The sequence below is a fragment of the Primulina tabacum genome, chromosome 5 (assembly GCF_025594145.1).
Source record: "Primulina tabacum isolate GXHZ01 chromosome 5, ASM2559414v2, whole genome shotgun sequence".
In the NCBI taxonomy this organism is placed as follows: domain Eukaryota; kingdom Viridiplantae; phylum Streptophyta; class Magnoliopsida; order Lamiales; family Gesneriaceae; genus Primulina; species Primulina tabacum.
The window spans coordinates 36,087,334-36,107,655 of NC_134554.1; the positions used below are offsets into that span (position 1 = coordinate 36,087,334).

General features: G+C 40.5%; 1 protein-coding gene and 1 long non-coding RNA gene across 2 annotated transcripts; both read left to right on the top strand.

Moving 5' to 3' along the window:
- Positions 1-3,202: 3,202 nt before the first annotated feature.
- LOC142544980 (uncharacterized) lies at positions 3,203-7,007 on the top strand. Its single transcript, XR_012820177.1, has 5 exons — positions 3,203-3,595; positions 4,447-4,589; positions 6,351-6,512; positions 6,590-6,653; positions 6,783-7,007. It is a non-coding gene; the product is annotated as an uncharacterized LOC142544980 (long non-coding RNA).
- A 5,458-nt stretch (positions 7,008-12,465) lies between these two features.
- LOC142544379 (uncharacterized) lies at positions 12,466-17,504 on the top strand. Its single transcript, XM_075651434.1, has 4 exons — positions 12,466-12,925; positions 13,113-13,430; positions 13,551-13,642; positions 17,430-17,504. The coding sequence occupies exons 1-4, from the start codon at positions 12,466-12,468 to the stop codon at positions 17,502-17,504; spliced, it is 945 nt and encodes a 314-aa protein (XP_075507549.1).
- Positions 17,505-20,322: the final 2,818 nt, after the last annotated feature.

Sequence of the window (20,322 nt, forward strand, 5' to 3'; positions counted from 1 at the left end):
GGATCGTCTACTGGCCCCCAGGGGGGGAGGTCCTACGTCCTTCCCAACATCTTTGGGGATGACATCAGCTCGGATCTGGTCAAGAAGATCCGGGGTCTTCTGCGCCCTGAGGAAGTGGTGCATCTTCAAGGGCTCCACCCCAATGAGATTTTGTGTGAAGGGGTAGCCCGGTCTTTCTCCGTAAGTTCCCTTATTTATTTCGTCATTTAAATTATATATCAGTTCTGACCTTTTCTATATTTTCAGGGTATGCAGATGCTTATGTCAGCCTTTGAGCGAGTGGCTCAGGCTGCCAAAAGAGCCTATACACAAGCCACTTCTGCCCGGGAAACGCACGAGAAACTGCAAGAGGAGGTAAGCCTGCTGAATGAAAAGCTGCGACGGAGCTGGTCCTCGAAACGATTACCGTGGAGGACAAAACTGAAGAGATTGTCCAATCTCCTCTTCCCGGATCGTCTACTGGCCCCCGGGGGGGGAGGTCCTGCGTCCTTCCCAACATCTTTGGGGATGACATCAGCTCGGATCTGGTCAAGATGATCCGGGGTCTTCTGCGGCCTGAGGAAGTGGTGCATCTTCAAGGGCTCCAGCCCAATGAGATTTTGTGTGAAGTGGTAGCCCGGTCTTTCTCCGTAAGTTCCCTTATTTATTTTGTCATTTAAATTATATATCATTTCTAACATTTTCTATATTTTCAGGGTATGCAAATGCTTATGTCAGCCTTTGAGCGAGTGGCTCAGGCTTCCAAAAGAGCCCATACACAAGCCACTTCTTCCTAGGAAACGCACGACAAACTGCAAGAGGAGGTAAGCCGGCTGAATGAACTTCATGAACATGTCTTGGCCCGAGAGAAGGCTTGCTGGAAACAACAAACAGACTTGATTCAAGCAGAGCTGGTTGAAACTCGAGCAGAATTGGAGTCATCCTGCAGGGAGCTTGGGGTCGCTCGCCGGGAGGTGCAAGCAGCCAAAGAAGAGACTGAATCTTCCCGGGTCCAGGCTGAGGAGGCATGGGCTGCTGTAGATCTCTTGAAGGCTGCCAAGGAAGAACAAATAACTCAATTTTTGAAGTCCCAGGATTTCAAGAAGATGGTGGCTGACAAAGCCTTCGTTATTTTGACCAAGGCTTTAACAAATGTCTGGAGCAGTTCCAAGAAGTAGGCCTTGTTCCTCCTGACCGGGAGGACTTCCCGGATTTGGAGAAAGCTGCTGCATCCCTCCCGGATGATGAAGAGGAGGAGGAGGTCCCCAAAGTAGATTAGGAATTCTTTTTTTCTTTTTTTTTTATTCCCGGGCTTCCGGGCACCTTGTAAATTTTTCCCAGTATTAATGAAAATATTTTGCTTTTCCTTTCTCGCATCTGATAACTGTTTTAAAATATTTCTAAGTGTTGCAGACTTTCAAATATCCTTTAGGTTTTAACCAACCTTCACTAAGCATATTAAGAATCGAGGTATAATCTTTTAAGAAATAATCAATCTTGGTAAATAACTGGGGTACGGGTCCCCAGCCTTAGGAGATAACCGGGGTGCGGGTCCCCGGGCCAGGGTACGGGTCCCTGAGCTTAGGAGATAACCGGGGTGCGGGTCCCAAGGCCGGGGTTCGGGTCCCTGGACTTAGGAGATAACCAGGGTGCGGGTCCCTGGGTCAGGGTACGGGTCCCTAGACTTAATAGATAACCGAGGAACAGGTCCCCGGGCCAGGGTATGGGTCCCTGGACTTAGGAGATAATCGGGGTGCGGGTCCCTGGGCCAGGGTTCGTGTCCTTGGACTTAGTAGATAACCGGGGTGCGGGTCCCCGGGCCAGGGTACGGGTCCCTGGATTTAGGAGATAACCGAGGTGCGGGGCCCCGGCCAGGGTACGGGTCCCTGGACTTAGGAGATAACCGGGGTGCGGGTCCCCGAGCCAGGGTACGGGTCCCTGGACTTAGTAGACACTTCCTTGAACATTTTCTTTATTTGATGTATAAGCAATAGATACAAAAGCTTTAAACATAATATTTCTTCAAATGAAATGCAATCTAGGGTCTTTTAAGGGTATGTCCCTGAGAATCTTCTAGATAATAAGCTGCCCCCGAGATAACTCTCTGAATTACTTTGAAGGGTCCTTCCCATCGTGCTTCTAATTTTCCCACATCACCCACTGGCTTCACCTTTTTCATGACCAAGTCTCCAACCTGGAAATCTCGTGATCGAACATGCTTGTTATAGGATTTCATTACCCGGCTGCGATAAGCTTCCATTCGAATGGCTGCTCGGTCTCTTTTTTCTTCAATCAAATCAAGCTCAATGGCCCGGGTTTGATCATTGTTGTTCGGATAAGATTCTATCCGAGTAGAAGATTGTCCGATTTCCACAGGTAAGACTGCTTCTGAACCATAGACCAAGCTGTATGGAGTTTCCCGAGTAGTTATTCGTGGTGTAGTTTGATATGCCCATAATATACTCGATAACTCCTCCACCCAGTCCTTTCCTTTCCCATGCAGCCGGGCTTTAAGTGCTTGCACAATGATCCTATTGGTTACCTCAGTTTGGCCATTGGCTTGTGGGTAGGCCACATAGGTGAAAGATTGAGTGATCTTCATTTCTTGACACCAAGATGTGATTTTATTTCCCTGGAATTGCCTCCCATTATCTGAAATCAATCTTCTGGGGATGCCAAATCTGCAAACAATATTTTTCCAGAGAAATCTCATGACCTCTTCCTCAGTAATTTTGGCTAATGGGTCGGCCTCCACCCATTTAGAGAAATAATCCACGGTCACAAGAAGGAATTTTTTCTGGGCCCGGGCTATTGGAAATGGGCCCACTATATCCAATCCCCATTGATCAAAGGGACAAGATGCTGAGATGGGTTGCTTGCCAGCAGCTGGGCGATGATGAAAATTAGAATGGTGCTGGCAACCCTTGCATTTCTGAACAAGTCAGGCAGCATCTTGATTCATCTGGGGCCACCAAAATCCGGCTAATATAGCTTTTCGAGACAGGTACAGTTCCACCGAGATGTTCACCACAGCACCCTTCGTGTATTTCTCGGAGGACATATTCTACTTCATCCTCTGATAAGCACTTGAGCAAAGGGCCCTGATATGATCGCCTGTACAAAACATCATTTAACAGGACAAACCTGGGTGCGGGTGCTTGTTTTTTGACTTTCAGGGCTTGAGCTTTATCTTCCGGGAGCTTGTCATGGACCATATTAGGGGTGTTCATTATTCGGATATAACCGAAAAAACCGACCGAATTTTGTAATTCGGTTTTTTTGGATCGGTTTTTCTGTTCGGTTTTGGATTTATTTTTTAAAATATTCGGTTTTCCGATTCGGTTTCGGTTTTTATGTATTGAAAACCGAAATAACCGAACCGGCCGCATTTTATGTTATATTATTATTTAGTCCCTAGTGTTTCCAACTTTTATAGATTTTAGTCCAAAACTTTTATTATTTATAATATAATTTATTTCCATATCTAACATTTAAAAAACTTAGCCGGCCCTAGCACAAAAGGAGCGCTTTCTCCCTCACAGAAAATCAGCGCTTTCTTCCTCTTCTCTTGAGTCTTGACTGTGTTGTTCGTTGTTCGTTGATTTTCAGTTTTCAGGTACTTTTTACGATTTCTCGAATTTTTATGTTTCTTTTTTTTTTGAGATGGTGAAGTGGATGATCTTCCTTGTGTGTGTTGGTTGTACATTCTGGGTTTGAGCCCTCCTGTGTGTATGTCAAAATTTGTAGTTTAGGTGTTTTTTTTCGGTGGGCATGTAGTTTCGAACTTGGGATGAAGTTTCTTAACCCATTTTTATTAATAGCTCAGGAACGAGAGAGTGAGGGCCGAGGGGAAAACAAATTCAATTATCAGTTACTATTTTTGTAATTTGTCTATTTACTAATGGAATTTGAGTTTCAACCGATTTGTATGTGTGGGTGAACAAATTGAAGGCGTCACAGCCAGGTGTTAATTTCCAGAAGCTTGTGGGGCTCAAAAATTGTGCTATATTGAAAATCATTGTATCTTCCATAGTTTTTAATCCTCTTGATGTTAAATGTCCATTTATCTAAGAGGGATTTAACACCGGATGAACATTTGTTTTGCATTTGATGAATTGGTTTTCGGGAAAATTGTTTCCAACTTTTTCCGAAGTTTCGTTGGGATTTTAATTGGATCTGATGTATGAATTTGGCGAATATGCGGTGTTGTATGCGGTTTGCATATGTGAATGATAATTCTTGTTCATCTGTATAACTTCTTTTTTTGCGTATATGTGATTTTGTAATTTTTTGGGTGTAGTTTTGAATTTGAATAATGGACAGCTTGTTAATTAAATAAGGTTACTTTCCTGTGTAAATTTAGCATGTATGCTGTTGTTTATCCTTATTTTCTAAAATTTTACCTTTGTTGGATTTTTTTCATTTGTTCTTATTTTAATCTTCATATTATGTTTATTGTATTATTAGATGGCTGAAATTGATGGTACACTCGGTGAAAGTAGAAATTCAAATAACGAGCAACCTATTGATTCTTCTGCAAAAACCACTGAAGATTCAAAGAAGAGAAAAACCGTAAAGCCTAGATCAATTGTGTGGGAACATTTTGAAAGGTATGTTGATTGTGATGGGAATAAAAGAGCAAGGTGTCTTTATTGTAGTTCAAACTATGCTGCTGATTCAAATGCCAATGGAACATCTTCTTTAAATAATCATCTGAGAAAGTGTACGCAAAATCCTCATAATGCTGGGACTAAACAAGCCAAATTAAGATTTCAAGAAAATTCAAAAGATGGTGAAAATTCAGTTAATATTTGGAGATTTGATCAAGAAGCATGTAGAAAATCATTAGCTCAGATGATAATCATGGACGAACAACCTTTTAGTCTTGTTGAAAGAGAAGGGTTCAAGCATTTTATTAATTTAATACAACCTCTATTTCGAATTCCTTCCCGTGCTACAATAACGAGAGATCGCTTTGAACTTTTCGTGGAAGAAAAGAAAAAACTTAAGTTGTTTTTCAAAGACATACATCAAAGAGTTTGTCTCACAACAGATATATGGACTTCAATACAGCGAATCAATTATATGTGTCTCACAGCTCATTTTATTGATAAAGATTGGAAACTGCACAAGAAGATCTTGCATTTTTGTCCAATTAGTAGTCATAAAGGCGATGATATGGCAATTGCAATCACTAAGTGTTTGATTGATTGGGGTTTGGACAAAGTGTTCACTGTTACAGTTGATAATGCTAGTTCAAATGATACTGACAGTGAAAGAACTTTCAAAACAATTAAGCAAATGGGGAACTAATTTCATGGATGGTAGTCACCTTCATGTTAGATGTGTTGCTCACATAATCAATCTTATTGTTCAAGATGGATTGAAAGAAGTTGGTGATTCTGTGAAACGTGTGAGACAAGCTTTGAGATACATTAGGCAATCTCCTGCAAGGATGAAACGATTCAAAGATTGTTGTGAAATTGAAAAAATAGAGAGTAAAAAATCATTGTGTTTGGATGTTCCTACTAGGTGGAATTCGACCTATTTGATGTTGAATACATCACAAGAATTTGAGAATGCCTTTGTGAGATATGGTTTTCTTGATCCTGGATTGTTGGATAATCTTCTTAATCACACTTGTGAAGATGGGAATATTGTGGGTGCTTTTGTTGATGATGACTGGAAGAAAATAAGACACATGGTAAAGTTTCTTGAAACTTTTTACGAACTTACCTTAAGAGTATCGGGGTCATCATATGTTACTTCAAATGTTCACTTTCATGAAATTGGTGAAGTTGCTTGCATTTTGAAAATGTTAGTGGATATTGATGATACTGATTTGAGTTGTATGGCGGAGAAGATGAAAGCTAAATTTGAAAAGTATTGGGGCGCTCCAGAAAAGATGAATAAGATGATTTTTGTTGCTTGTGTGTTAGATCCTCGTTTCAAATTTGAGTATGTTGCTTTTGTTCTTTTGAGTATATATGGAGAAGAGAAAGGAGGAAAAATGAGAGATGATCTAAAGCTCTATGTGATATCTTTATATGATGAGTATCGAATAAGAACTTCAAAAGAATCTCAATCTAAATCATCGGCTTCAGCTAGTAAAACAATTGACAATGACATGTCAAGTTCTGGAAGCGCACATAAAAAAACCTTAATTCAACAAGAATACTTGAGGCACAGAGCCATGTGTGGAATTATGGGTGCTAAGTCAGAGTTGGACAAATATCTTGGTGAAGAAGTAGAGCCTGGAAATGAAAATTTTGATATCTTGCTTTGGTGGAAAGTTAACAAGCCTAGATTTCCTTTTCTTGCCGAAATGGCTCGTGATGTGTTAGCAATTCCTATTTCTACTGTGGCGTCAGAAAGTGCAATTAGTACTGGAGGTCGTGTGCTTGATCCATTTAGGAGTTCGTTAACTCCTAAATTAGTGCAAGCTCTTGTTTGTGCACAAGACTGGATTCGTAATGAATCTTTACACATTACAGTAGAAGAAGACTTGGATAAGCTCGAGAAATTTGAAGATGGTAAAAGTTACAAATTTTTTAATATTAATGTGACAAATATTGTATTTTTTAGATGATAAAAATAATTTTTTTTCCAGATTTGGCCAACTTGGGAAGAGGTGTTCCTTGTATGACTGACATATAATTGCATCTATCAATCAGGTATGATAAATTAATTTATATTAAATTTTTGTATTAAGATTAGGAATTTATGATTTATAGACTTTCATATTTGATTGTTGATTTAATAATTAGTGGGATGATTAACATTTGGGCGTTTTTTTTTTTAAGATGTTGCATTGATTTAATATTCAGCAGGCAATCTGGCATCAACTACTTGGATCACCTCCATTTCTTCCTTCAAAATTGCGACACCATCATCAAGCATTATCTTCAGTAGCTTTTTTCCTTCATATTTTTTTACTTTATTGCTATGATTTGAATTTTGAATATATGTCGGTGTTAGTTCATAACTGAGTTTGTGTATATTTTCCCTTGGTTGTATTGCCATTTTACTTAAACAAACAATGTCTCTGTACTAACCTTTTTTTAATTATGTGTGAATAAGAGATTGGGAGTACGAGAGTTCATCGGGCTATTAAGAGAAAAGGGCAGCTGAAAAGCCTCAAGCTGTATCTGAAGAGGAAGCAGCTGCCATGAAGGCTAGGAAAGCTGCAAGGAAGAGAGTCGAAAAGAGAGAAAAACCATTGCTCGGACTTTATTATAAGCATCTAAATTAAATGTTTGAAAAAATTTATGTTTTTTTCACTTTATGATATATTATTAATTAAACCGAACCGTATAAATCGGTCCATTATATTACCAAACCGAAACCGAACCGAATTACAATTGATCGGTTTCGGATTACATAATTCAAAAACCGAAAACCAGGAAAACCGAACCGAAATTAGATAAATTAAAACCGAACCGACCGATGAACACCCCTAGACCATATACTCAATTAGAGGAGCTATCCACGAACTTGTCCGAGTCGATGGTATTTCCTCATAACAGAAATTACTAACCGGGTAAAACACATGACTTCCCAGGTGCTTATGTCTGACATAGAGGCAGCCAATTTGGCTAATGTATCAGCCTCCTCATTCTCTTCTCTAGGAATCTGTTCAATGCTCCAGTCGGTTAGAGATGCTGCCCGGGCTATGATGAGCCCTAGATATTTGAGGATTTTTTCATTCTTGGCCTCATACGTCCCTTTTATTTGCTGGGTGACCAGTTGAGAATCAGAATAAATAATGACTCGGGAGGCACCGACTTCCCGGGCAGCTTGCAACCCTGCCAGAACGGCTTCATACTCAGCTTCGTTGTTGGTGACCCTGGAATCGATTCTTAGAGCCAACTTGATTTTTTCGCCTTACGGAGCAATTAAAACCACCCCAACTCCACACCCCGACAAATTTGATGCTCCATCAACAAAAATTCTCCATACTTCCTCTTCTCCTGGTTGAATCATCTCTATCAAGAAGTCTGTCAATGCCTGGGCTTTTATAGCAACTCGAGGTTTATATTCAATGTCATATTCCCCGAGTTCTATAATCCACTTAACCATTCTTCCCGAGAATTCAGCATGTGTCATGATTCTCCCGAGTGGAGAATTGGTGAGAACCACAATTGGATGTGAGAGAAAATAAGGCCTCAGCTTCTGGGCAGTCATCACCAGGGCCAGGGCTATATTTTCCACTTCGCTGTAATTTAACTCGGCTACCCTGAGGGCATGACTGACATAATATACAGGCTTTTGGTTGGTTTCTTCCTCCCTGATAAGTACGGAGCTAACGGCGTGCTCAGTAGTAGATAAATAAATCCACAGTTTTTCCCCGGGTTCTGGTTTCACCAAAACAGGCAACTCGGCCAAATGCTTCTTTTCAAGTCTTGAAAAGCTTGCTTACATTTTTCATCCCAGCCAAATTTTTGTGCTTTTGTCAAAACTTGAAAGAATGGATAGCTTCTATGGGCAGACCGAGAGATGAAACGAGATAGGGCCGCAATTCTCCCAGTCAATTTTTATACATCCCGGGACAGATTGAGGGGAAGGCATGTCCATTATTGCTTTGATCTTCTCTGGATTTACTTCGATTCCACGATCAGTCACCAAGAAACCCAAAAACTTCCCACTTCTTACCCAAAATACACATTTAGCCGGGTTGAGCTTTATCCCATACTGTTTCAAGGTGGTGAAGGTCTCGGTCAGATCATCAATGAAGCAGGAGACTTCCCGGGTCTTGATCAGGATATCATCCACATACACTTCAACGTTCATGTCTATCTATTTTTAAAAAACGTGATTCATCAAGCGTTGATATGTGGCCCCAGCATTCTTCAATCCAAAGGGCATAACTACGTAGCAGAAACTGCCCCCGGAAGTGATAAAACTGACTTTATCTTGATCTTCAAGAGTTAAGGGGATTTGGTGGTACCCCTGATAAGCGTCCAGAAAGCTTAATAACTCGCACCCGGAGGTTGAATCCACCAGTTGATCGATCCGGGGAAGTGGTTAACAGTATTTGGGGCAGGCTTTATTCAGGTCCTGGAAATCTACACACATCCTCCATTTTGCAGTAACTTTAGGAACAAGGACCACATTTGAGAGCCACGTAGGGAATTGGACCTTCCCAAACGTGGCCGGCCCGCAATAGCTCTCCCACCTGCTCTTCAATAACTTTATCTTTCTCTGAGCCAAAATGCCTCTTCTTTTGTTTCACGGGCCGGGATCCTAGGAGGATATTTAATTTGTGCTCAGCCACTTTCGGCGAGATCCCGGCCAGGTTTTATTGGGACCAAGCGAAAACAGTAATGTTAGCTTTTAAACAATTCAAGAGATTTACCCGGGTGGACGCGTTGATGTCTCGGGCCACCCGGATGTGCTTCCCAGGCTCAATCTCCACTGCCTCTTGCTCTTCCTCCGAAACAAAATGTACTTCCCTTTCTCTGGCCACCTCATCTTGACTCTCCTTCTTCCACTTCTCCTCCCTTCTCGCCCTCTTCTGATCCACTCGGACAGTCTCCCCATAACATTTCCGGGAAGAGGGCTGGTCTCCCTTGACTTAACCGACTTGCCCTCGTACTGGAAATTTAATTTTTTGATGATAAGTAGAGGCCACGGATCTCATCTCATTCATATCCGGTCTCCCTAAGATGATGTTGTACGAGGACGGGGCATCCACCACTGTAAAGATTGTCATGAACGTCTTCCTCAAATCCCCAGTTCCCAGGGTCAGTGGCAAGGTTATTTCCCCTTCAGGGTACACTGCATGACCCGCAAAGCCAAATAAGGCAGTCTCAACCGCCTCTAATTGATACTCATGTAAATCCATCTGAACCAATGTGTAATTCCCGGTTACTCGTACAAATGATAATAGTGTATTTATGTCGTTTATTATGTAGTTATTTAGCTCATCAGATTTCACATGATGATTGAGGTATCAATATTGAGATTGAACATGATTTTTGTATTGTTCATGGTGTATTGAGAATGAAAATATGTCTAAATAGTGATAGTAAGATGTGTAGGTAGAAATAGTGTAGTGAAGTTGGTAGAAAATGAGATGAAAATATGACAGTTTTTACGGGTTTTAGCATAATGATTTGAATATTGATCCAAATTGTGTGAGGCCACCACCATTAGAAAGCTAAGATATAATGATACAACTTTCATGTTTTGGGTTTTGTCCAAATCATTGTGGAAGACAAGCCAAAAGTGCCCCGTAGTGTGTCATGTGCATCGTCATTTGCTTCAACGACACATTTTGGTAGATTGTACATAACTTTTCACTTAGACCTTCAAATGACATGAGACCAATTGGGGATGCAAGCCAAGAAATAGGGCTACAACTTTCATGCTTTACCACTTTTTCCAATTCTGAAGGGAAGAGACATTTCTGGAGCGATCTTTGAGAAGTATGCGCACAGGAATCAGAATCGCCCGTGCTGGGGCGGCCAATTTTGACCGCCCTAGCGCCCATGTTCCAATTTTTAGGTGTTTTTACAGTAGGGCTCGCGCTGGGGGCAGCCAAACTTCACCGCCCTAGCGCCCTTATGCGAAAGTGTGCGTTCCAAACACAATTTTTATGGTTTAAAACTTTAGGGATTGATTTTTTTAACCATCCTTATCATTTCTTCAACCAAACTCACGATAGAACCAAGGGAGAAAGCAAGGGTTTCACTTCTTTACCTCAAATTCTCCACAACAAACCATCTTTAGCTTGAATTGAAGTTAGAAGTGATATGAGAACAGAATTTTCTGCATAAAGAAGTAAGTTCTCCCTTGTTTCATAGGTTTATGCTATGGATACCATAAGAATGGAGTTGAGCTATGGAATTGATGAATATGTACATGTTTTGACAGTTTAGGAGCACAAAAACAACATCTCACACCGTGTTTTTGCTGGGAAAGAGTAAGTTGGCATGTTCTTGAAGTAATACATGAGTAATATTATGATTTCAAATACTTCTCATTGATTATTGCTATATGTACATTGTTAGTATCTTATTGATGAAAACATAGCACCATATTCCATTATTATGTATTAAATATGTAAGAAACTCATGAATATTGATGATGTGTGCTAATGTTATGAACATGAACATGAACATGAAAGGAAAAGGACTGATTTTTACATGATATAGAGCTTGTTGACATCATGGGTGGTTTTAAGTACACCAAAGCTATTGGCCAATATATGTTCATGGGGCTTGGGGTTGCTAAAGGTTGTTCCCTGAATTCCAACACAATAGTAGCTATATAATAAAGCAAGCACAGTAGTACAGGTCAACTAATGAGGCTCAAGTACAAAAATGAACATGAATATATGCTATGATATGACATGGTTTAAAGATTCATTGTTGTTCACGACTTGATACGTATGTTTCTTCGACGCATATTGATACGTATAAGTGCTAACTTATTGAGTTTTATAAACTCACGTAGCTCATGTATTACAGGATCAGGTAATGAAGATACATATGAAGCCGGTTCGCCACTAGATGCTTGTGACGTGCCTTACCTCGACAAGAACCTGGACGTCTTATTGTATAGCTTCCGCATATGTATTATAGTGAATTCAATGTCAGGGTTTGAAACAAGTTCTTACAATATTTATGTCTATGTATATATTGATACAGAGTATGTTTGTGTGTAAGAATATGATTATATGTACGTATTGTTGCTGTTGTTTGAGTTGTTGGCATATACAAAATATAGGGACATCATGCCAAAATTTTTATAAACCATCAAATTTATGCCCCTTGGTTGAATTACTTTCATAATATAGATATAGCATTCAAATCCTATTTTGATTATGGTAATCATGTCAAGTATAGAGTAAGGGTGTGACATTTTAGTTGGTATCAGAGCCCACAGTTCTTCGAGAGGGAAGACACTGCACTTCATCCATACATGGGGAACTCGGCAAGTAAGTATCTTTGTATCCAATAGTTTATGCTAAGTTATGTGTTTCTACGTGACCTATATGTAGGTTAAGATAAAAGACCATGCCACCTAAACGCAAGGTACACGAAGGAGATTCATCTAAAGGCAAGGCCTCAGCAGTAGAAGGCAAGGGCAGTGCGCCACGACCTGTAGATGATTTTGCTCAACTGCTCCAACAACAAGCGAAAGTCCATGGGGAGCAGATACAACAATTACTTGAGATGCAACGGACTACTCATGAGCAGGTACACGCACAAGCCATGCTACCCAGAAAAGGACCTGTTCAAACAGATCTGTATGATCATTTTCGACGTCTGAATTCCTCCGGAATTCATGGGAAGCACCGATCTAGCAGTAGCAGAAGAATGGATTAAATCATTGGAGTCCATCTTCTCCTACCTTCATATGGAAGATGCAGACAAAATAACGTGTGCCATATTTTTATTAACAAAGAATGCAAGAATATGGTGGGAGAGTGCAAGGGTGGCATTACCTACGATACCATTGACATGGGAAACTTTCAAAACCATGTTTTACAACAAATATTTCAGTAAAGATGTACGAGCCAAGAAAGCCAGTGATTTCCTTAATCTGAAGCAAGGAACCATGTTAATGGCGGAATACATACAACAATTCGAGGATGGAGTCCAATATGTACCATATATTGCACAGGATGACATAAAGGGTGAACACTTCATGCGGGGACTTCGCTCTGAAATTAAACGAGATGTACGGATGTCGAAAGTTGTTATCTATGGGGAGATAGTGGAAAGAGCACTTATGGCTGAACAAGACGAACAAGACATTGACAGAGATAGGCAACAGCGAAGGCAGCAGTACTTTCAAAAGAGCCAAGGAATAGGACAAGGCAAAAAGACCGATAGCAAAGGTACTCGACCAGAGGAACCCCGTGGCAAGGGTCCTTCTCCACGTAAAGAACAGGACAATGTACCTTGTCCTAAATGTGGCAAACTCCATGGCGGTGAATGTATGCAAGGTTCCAATGTTTGCTATCGTTAGCAAAAAGCCAGGGCATCTCGCCAAAAATTGTTTAGGGAGTTCTGAGAAAGTACAGGGACGCCTTTTCTCCATGACCAAAGAAGAAGTGGATGCGGATACATCGATGATCACTAGTATGTTCTTGATTTCTGGTATTACTGCTATTGTTTTACTAGACTCAGGAGCCACGCATTTCTTTATTTCGGAATTGTTTGTAAGAAGACTGCGCATTACAGCAAGTACAACAGAGACACAACTCGCCATAGCATTACCTTTCGGGCAAGAATTACAGACAGATCGGATTGTACGAGGGTGTCCAATATATGTCCAAGGCCATCAGATGTATGCCAATTTGATAGTTCTGAACATGACTGATTTTGATGTGATACTGGGAATGGATTGGCTCTCGAAGTACATAGTTACTATTGACTGTGGCATGAAAATGATCAAGTTTGCACCATTAGGAGCTGAACCATTCACAGTAGCAAGTGCAGGTATATCCTTACCTCTTCGGATAATCTCTTGTATGAAGGCTTGTAAATTACTACAGAAGAGGTGTCAAGGATATTTAGCATATGTGTTAACTAGTGACTCACCTGTTCGTGAATTAAAAGATACAGATGTTGTTTGTGAATTTCCAGAGGTATTTCCCGATGATATTACAGGCTTACCCCCAGATAGAGAGATCAAATTTGTGATTGATGTTGTGACAGGAACTCATCCGATCTCAAAAGCTCCTTATCGATTAACTCCTACAGAAATGAAAGAATTGAAAGAACAGTTGCAAAAGTTACTTGATAAAGATTTATTAGACCGAGTTTTTCACCGTGGGGTGCACCTGTTTTATTTGTGAAGAAGAAAGACGGTACCCTTCGTCTATGTATTGATTATCGGGAGTTGAACAAGGTGACAATCAAAAATAAGTATCCACTCCCCAGAATTGATGATTTGTTTGATCAATTACAAGGAGCTGCCATCTTTTCAAAAATTGATTTACGATCAGGCTATCATCAACTAAAAGTGAAATCAGATGATATCTCAAAGACTGCCTTCCGAACCAGATACCGAGCATTATGAATTTCTTGTAATGCCATTTGGACTAACGAATGCACCAGCTGCTTTCATGGATTTAATGAATAGAATTTTCAATCCATTTCTAGACAAGTTCGTGATTGTGTTTATAGATGATATTCTCATCTACTCACGAACTGTGGAGGAGCATAGAGAACATTTGCAATTAGTTTTGCGGACTTTGAAGGATAAACATTTATATGCCAAATGGAAGAAATGTGAATTTTGGCTTGAACAAGTAGCATTCTTGGGCCATATCATTTCAAAAGAAAGCATATCAGTGGATCCAAGTAAGATTGAAGCTGTTAATAACTGGCTACGACCTACCACTGTTACCGAGGTACGTAGTTTTCTTGGGTTAGCTGGTTATTACCGTCGGTTTATAGCGGGATTTTCTAAGATAGCATTGCCTTTGACTGCGTTAACACGAAAGAATGTGAAATTTGTATGGAATGAAGCATGTGATCGCAGTTTCCAAGAGTTAAGACAAAATTGACCTCAGCAGCAGTCCTTGCTATTCCTAGAAGGATCAGGAGATTTTGTAGTATACAGTGATGCTTCGAAACAAGGTTTAGGAGCAGTTTTAATGCAGCACGGGAAGGTGATCGCTTATGCCTCAAGACAATTGAAGGAATATGAAAAGAATTATCCCACACATGATTTAGAACTGGCAGCAGTGATATTTGCATTAAAATATGACGCCATTATCTGTATGGCGAACAGTGTGAAATATATACGGACCACAAGAGTTTGAAATATTTATTCACACAAAAAGAATTGAATACGCGTCAACGACGTTGGTTGGAATTAGTGAAAGATTATGCTTGTATTATTAATTATCATCCAAGTAAAGCCAATGTTGTTGCAGATGCATTAAGTCGAAAGTCCAGTTCTATTGCTGCATGCAAGTACAAGAACAAATTTTATGGGATTTGCAGAACTTGAAGCTTGTTGTTATTCAAATGGAGCTGCAATTCAGTTATCATCCCTTATGGTTCGATCAACGCTTGCAGACAGAATCAAGGCCGAACAAAATACATATACGAAATTACAACAACTGAGGCAGCGAGATGAGGATAAAGGAAATTCGAACTTTGAATTGAATGGGGAAGGAATATGGACATATCGAGTTAGATTGAGCGTGCCGAAACAAGGAACAATCAGGACCGACATTCTTATTGATGCACATGCTACTCCCTACTCAATACATCTAGGAGGCACCAAAATGTACAAAAATTTGAAACCATTAATTTGGTGGCCAGGTATGAAAAGGACATTGCTTAAGTTGTTGCACAATGTCTAACTTGTCAACATGTCAAGACTGAATATCAAAGACCAGCAGGACTCCTGAAACCACTGCCTATTCCTGAATGGAAATGAGAGCATATTACAATGGATTTCATCCTTGGTTTGCCACGAACACAAAGAGGATTCAATGCTATATGGGTTATTTTCGATCGTCTTACAAAATCAGCTCACTTTCTTCCGGTGAAAACCACATACACGATGAATCAATATGCCGAAGAATACATCAAAGAGATAGTGAGACTTCATGGCATCCCAGTGTCCATTGTATCTGATAGAGATCCCAAATTTACGTCTGCATTTTGGAAGAGTTTACATCATGCTATGGGAACTCGATTGTCATTTAGTATGGCATTCCACCCTCAAACGGATGGACAATCAGAACGAGTAAATCAGATCTTAGAAGATATGTTGAGGGCATGTACTATTGATTTTCCAGGTAGTTGGAACAGTAAACTACTGTTAGCTGAGTTTACATATAACAATAGCTATCAGTCAAGCATTGGAATGGCATCGTATACTGCATTATATGGTAGAAAATGTCGTTCTCCAGTACATTGGAATGAAATAGGAGAAAGGAAATTATTAGGCCCTGAATTGGTACAAAAAAAAAGCCGAATTGGTAACCAAGATCAGAGAAAGAATGCACATTGCCCAGAGCCGACAGAAAAGCTATGCTGATTTGCGACGTCGTCAATTGGAATTTCAGGTTGGGGACCATGTATTTGTAAAGATATCACTATTGAAGGGCATTTTACGTTTTGGTAAGAAAGGAAAATTGAGTCCAAGATATATCGGTCCATTTGAAATCTTGGAAAGAATAGGAGATAGAGCCTACCGAGTTGCTTTACCACCAAACTTATCAAATGTTCATAATGTTTTTCATATTTCCTTGCTACGGAAATATTTGGCCAATCCTTCTCACGTTCTTCATTACAAACCATTGGAGCTTGCATCGAATCTCTCGTATGAAGAACGGCCAGTCCAAATCCTCAATGGGAAATCAAAAGTGTTACGAGGCAAGGAAATACCCTCGGTGAAACTATTATGGCGCAATCATGCAATTGAAGAAGCAACATGGGAGCGAGAAGACGAGATTCAACAGAGATATCCTGAACTATATGGTACGTCAAATTTTGAAGACGAAATTCTTTGAAAGAGGGGAGAATTGTAATGTCCGATTATTCGTACAAATGATAATCATGTGTTTATGTCGTTTATTATGTAGTTAATTAGCTCATCAGATTTCACATGATGATTGAGGTATCAATTTTGAGATTGAACATGATTTTTATATTGTTCATGGTGTATTGAGAATGAAAATATGTCTAAATAGTGATAGTAAGATGTGTAGGTAGAAATAGTGTAATGAAGTTGGTAGGAAATGAGATGAAAATATGGCAGTTTTTACGGATTTTAGCATAATGATTTGAATATTGATCCAAATTGTGTGAGGCCACCACCATTAGAAAGCTAAGATATAATGATACAACTTTCATGTTTTGGGTTTTATCCAAATCATTGTGGAAGACAAGCCAAAAGTGCCCTGTAGTGTGTCATGTGCATCATCATTTGCTTCACCGACACATTTTGGCAGATTGTACATAACTTTTAACTCAGACCTTCAAATTACATGAAGCCAATTGGGGATGCAAGCAAGAAATAGGGCTACAACTTTCATGTTTACCACGTTTTCCAATTCTGAAGGGAAGAGACATTTCTGGAGCGATCTTTGAGAAGTATACGCGCAGGAATCAGAATCGACCGCGCTGGGGCGGCCAAGTTTGACCGCCCTAGCGCCCCTGTACCAATTTTTAGGTGTTTTTACAGTAGGGCTCGCGCTGGGGGCGGCCAAACTTCACCGCCCTAGCGCCCCTGTGCAAAAGTGTGCGTTCCAAACACGATTTTTATGGTTTAAAACTCTAGGGATTGATTTGTTTAACCATCCTTATCATTTCTTCAACCAAGCTCACGATAGAACCAAGGGAGAAAGCAAGGGTTTCAATTATTTCCCTCAAATTCTCCGCAACAAACCATCTTTAGCTTGAATTTAAGTTAGAAGTGATATGAGAACAGAATTTTCTGCATAAAGAAGTAAGTTCTCCCTTGTTTCATAGGTTTGTGCTATGGATACCATAAGAATGGAGTTGAGCTATGGAATTGATGAATATGTACATGTTTTGACAGTTTAGGAGCACAAAAACAACATCTCACACCGTGTTTTTGCTAGGAAAGAGTAAGTTGGCATGTTCTTGAAGTAATACATGAGTTTATGATTTCAAATACTTCCAATTGATTATTGCTATATGTACATTGTTAGTATCTTATTGATGAAAACATAGCACCATATTCCATTGTTATGTATTAAATATATAAGAAACTCATGAATATTGATGATGTGTGCTATGTTATGAACATGAACATGAAAGGAAAATGACTGATTTTTACATGATATAGAGCTTGTTGACATCATGGGTGGTTTTAAGTCCACCAAAGCTATTGGCCAATATATGTTCATGGGGCGTGGGGTTGCCAAAGGTTGCTCCCTGAAGTCCAACACAGTAGTATCCATATAATAAAGCAAGCACAGTAGTACAGGTCAACTAATGAGGCTCAAGTACAAAAATGAACATGAATATATGCTATGATATGACATGGTTTAAAGATTCATTGTTGTTCACGACTTGATACGTATGTTCTTTCTACGCATATTGATACGTATAAGTGCCAACTTATTGAGTTTTATAAACTCACGTAGCTCATGTATTACAGGATCAGGTAATGAAGATACATAGGATGCCGGTTCGCCAATAGATGCTTGTGATGTGCCTTACCTCGATAAGAACCTGGACGTCTTATTGTATAGCTTCCGCATATGTATTATAGTGAATTCAATGTCAGGGTTCGAAACAAGTTTTTACTATATTTATGTCTATGTATATATTGATACAGAGTATGTTTGTGTGTAAAAATACGATTATATGTACGTATTGTTGCTGTTGTTTGAGTTGTTGGCATATACAAAATATAGGGACATCATGCCAACATTTTTATAAACCATCAAATTTATGCCCCTTGGTTGAATTACTTCATAATATAGATATAACATTCAAATCCTATTTTGATTATGGTAATCATGTCAAGTATAGAGTAAGGGTGTGACACAATGCTTCCTTGAAGATGACATTGACAGAGCTGCCATTGTCAACGAATACTCTCAACACGTCGTAATTAGCCACTCGGGCTTGAATAACGAGAGCTACGTTATGGGGTTGATTAACTCCCCTGAGGTCTTCTGGGCCGAATCTTATAACTGGCTAATTCCTCCCCCTCCCATCAACTTCTAAGCACTCCCTTCTGCTTCTTGCTTTTCGAGCCCGGTTGAAATCACCATCTGTAGATCCTCCTGAAATCATTTTTATTACTCCTCGGCTAGGGGAAAGGTCCTTCCTTTCGGTTTGTCTGCTTCTTTGTTCCTGGGAACTTCCCTCCTCCCTCCTACTTCCACTAGGGATATCTGTTGATTTGCGGGGAGTATTAGGTCCGGGACGTCGAGACAACCAAGGTGGTTGTCTAGACCTATCTCGGGGGGGATGAGATTCTGGCACAGGACGCCTACCAGAATCCTTCTTCAGTATTCGACACTCATTGGTATTGTGAGAACTTTCTTTTTGAAGGGTGCAGAACCCTTTCTTTTCTGATCTTGATGGTGGTGCTACTGGATTTGGACGAGGAATTATATCCGAGCTACATTCTTGAACTTCCCGATCCCGAGCAATTCTTAAAGGGACGTGGGAGAAATGCCCGGGACCACTCTTCTTGTGAGCTCTCTCTTCGGGTCTGACAACCCGGTCTCCTCTGGCTCTTTTCAGGGCTGATCTTTTTTGGTTCTGCGCCTCTTCCATGTTGATGTATTTATCTGTCCAGGACAAGAGATCTTCGAAGTTCCCTGGGCAACTTTTTGGTCAAGGATCGAAAGAAGTCTCCCTCCCACAATCCTTGCATAAAAGCTGTAACTTTTGTCTCTGGAGCACATGCGGGGACCTCCAAAGCTACTCGATTAAATCGCTTGATGTAGGCTCTTAGAGTTTCATCTTGGTCCTGCCTTACTTCAAATAGACTGAAGGCAGTCTTCTTGTATTTCTTGCTGCTACTGAACTGGTGCAAGAATATTTTTTGGAAGTCTTCAAAAGAATGAATGCTCTGAGGTGCCAGCCCTTCGAACCATCTCTGGGCCGAGTCGACCAGGGTAGTCAGGAATACTTTACATTTGATTTGATCTCCGTAGCAATGTAACATGACCATGTTTTCAAATCGAGCCAGATGTTCTTCGGGGTCAGAACTCCATCACAATCTTTGATTTTGGCTGACTTGAAGTCCCGGACAATGATATCGGAGAATGGGCAACCCTTGACAATTTGAGCACTGGTTTTAGAACCAACTTGTCCCTCCAACACTCTCACCTTCTTCTTCAACTCTTCTAACTCCTCTGCCACAGTAGGAGATTTAGAACCTGCACTTGACTCCCTCTCTTTCTCCCTTCTCTCTTCCTCCCGCGGCTGCTCGCGTTCTTGCTAGGGTGGCTGGAATGATGAGTAGCGGTCTTCTTTGCCATGGCTGTTTAACATCATCAGTTACAATTTTGGTCAACTCGTCAGGTGTTAAATGGATAGTAGGCGGGGGACCATTGGGTGGCTGACCACCCATATCAGAGAGACGAGTGTTGTTCTCTTCCTGGATCCGGGAAGTGTCTTGGTTTGCCCTCCTAGTAGGAGCCATATCAACGTCTTATAACTTAGAATTTCCCACAGACGGCGCCAATGATGTGATCTGGGTGAAATAGGTGAGCCGGGTCGGGTGTTCCACCGAATCTACTATCCAGAAGTTGGGAAAAATAAAAGCAAGACGTCTGGATGAACAGCTCGCTTCCTGGGATAGATATGAATCTGCAACCAAGAAGGTAACCGCGTGAATGGGCGCCGGAGGGGTATCCGACGTGACCACTCCGAT

What these genes read in the sequence shown, in the direction of transcription:
- LOC142544379 (XM_075651434.1), top strand. Translation starts at nt 12,466, where the DNA reads ATGTTTTACAACAAATATTTCAGTAAAGATGTACGAGCCAAGAAAGCC. An exon ending in CAAACTCCATGGCGGTGAAT is followed by an intron (nt 12,926 to 13,112) that starts GTATGCAAGGTT and finishes TTGTTTTACTAG; the next exon opens with ACTCAGGAGCCACGCATTTC. An exon ending in TCAAATTTGTGATTGATGTT is followed by an intron (nt 13,643 to 17,429) that starts GTGACAGGAACT and finishes CTTGTTTCATAG; the next exon opens with GTTTGTGCTATGGATACCAT.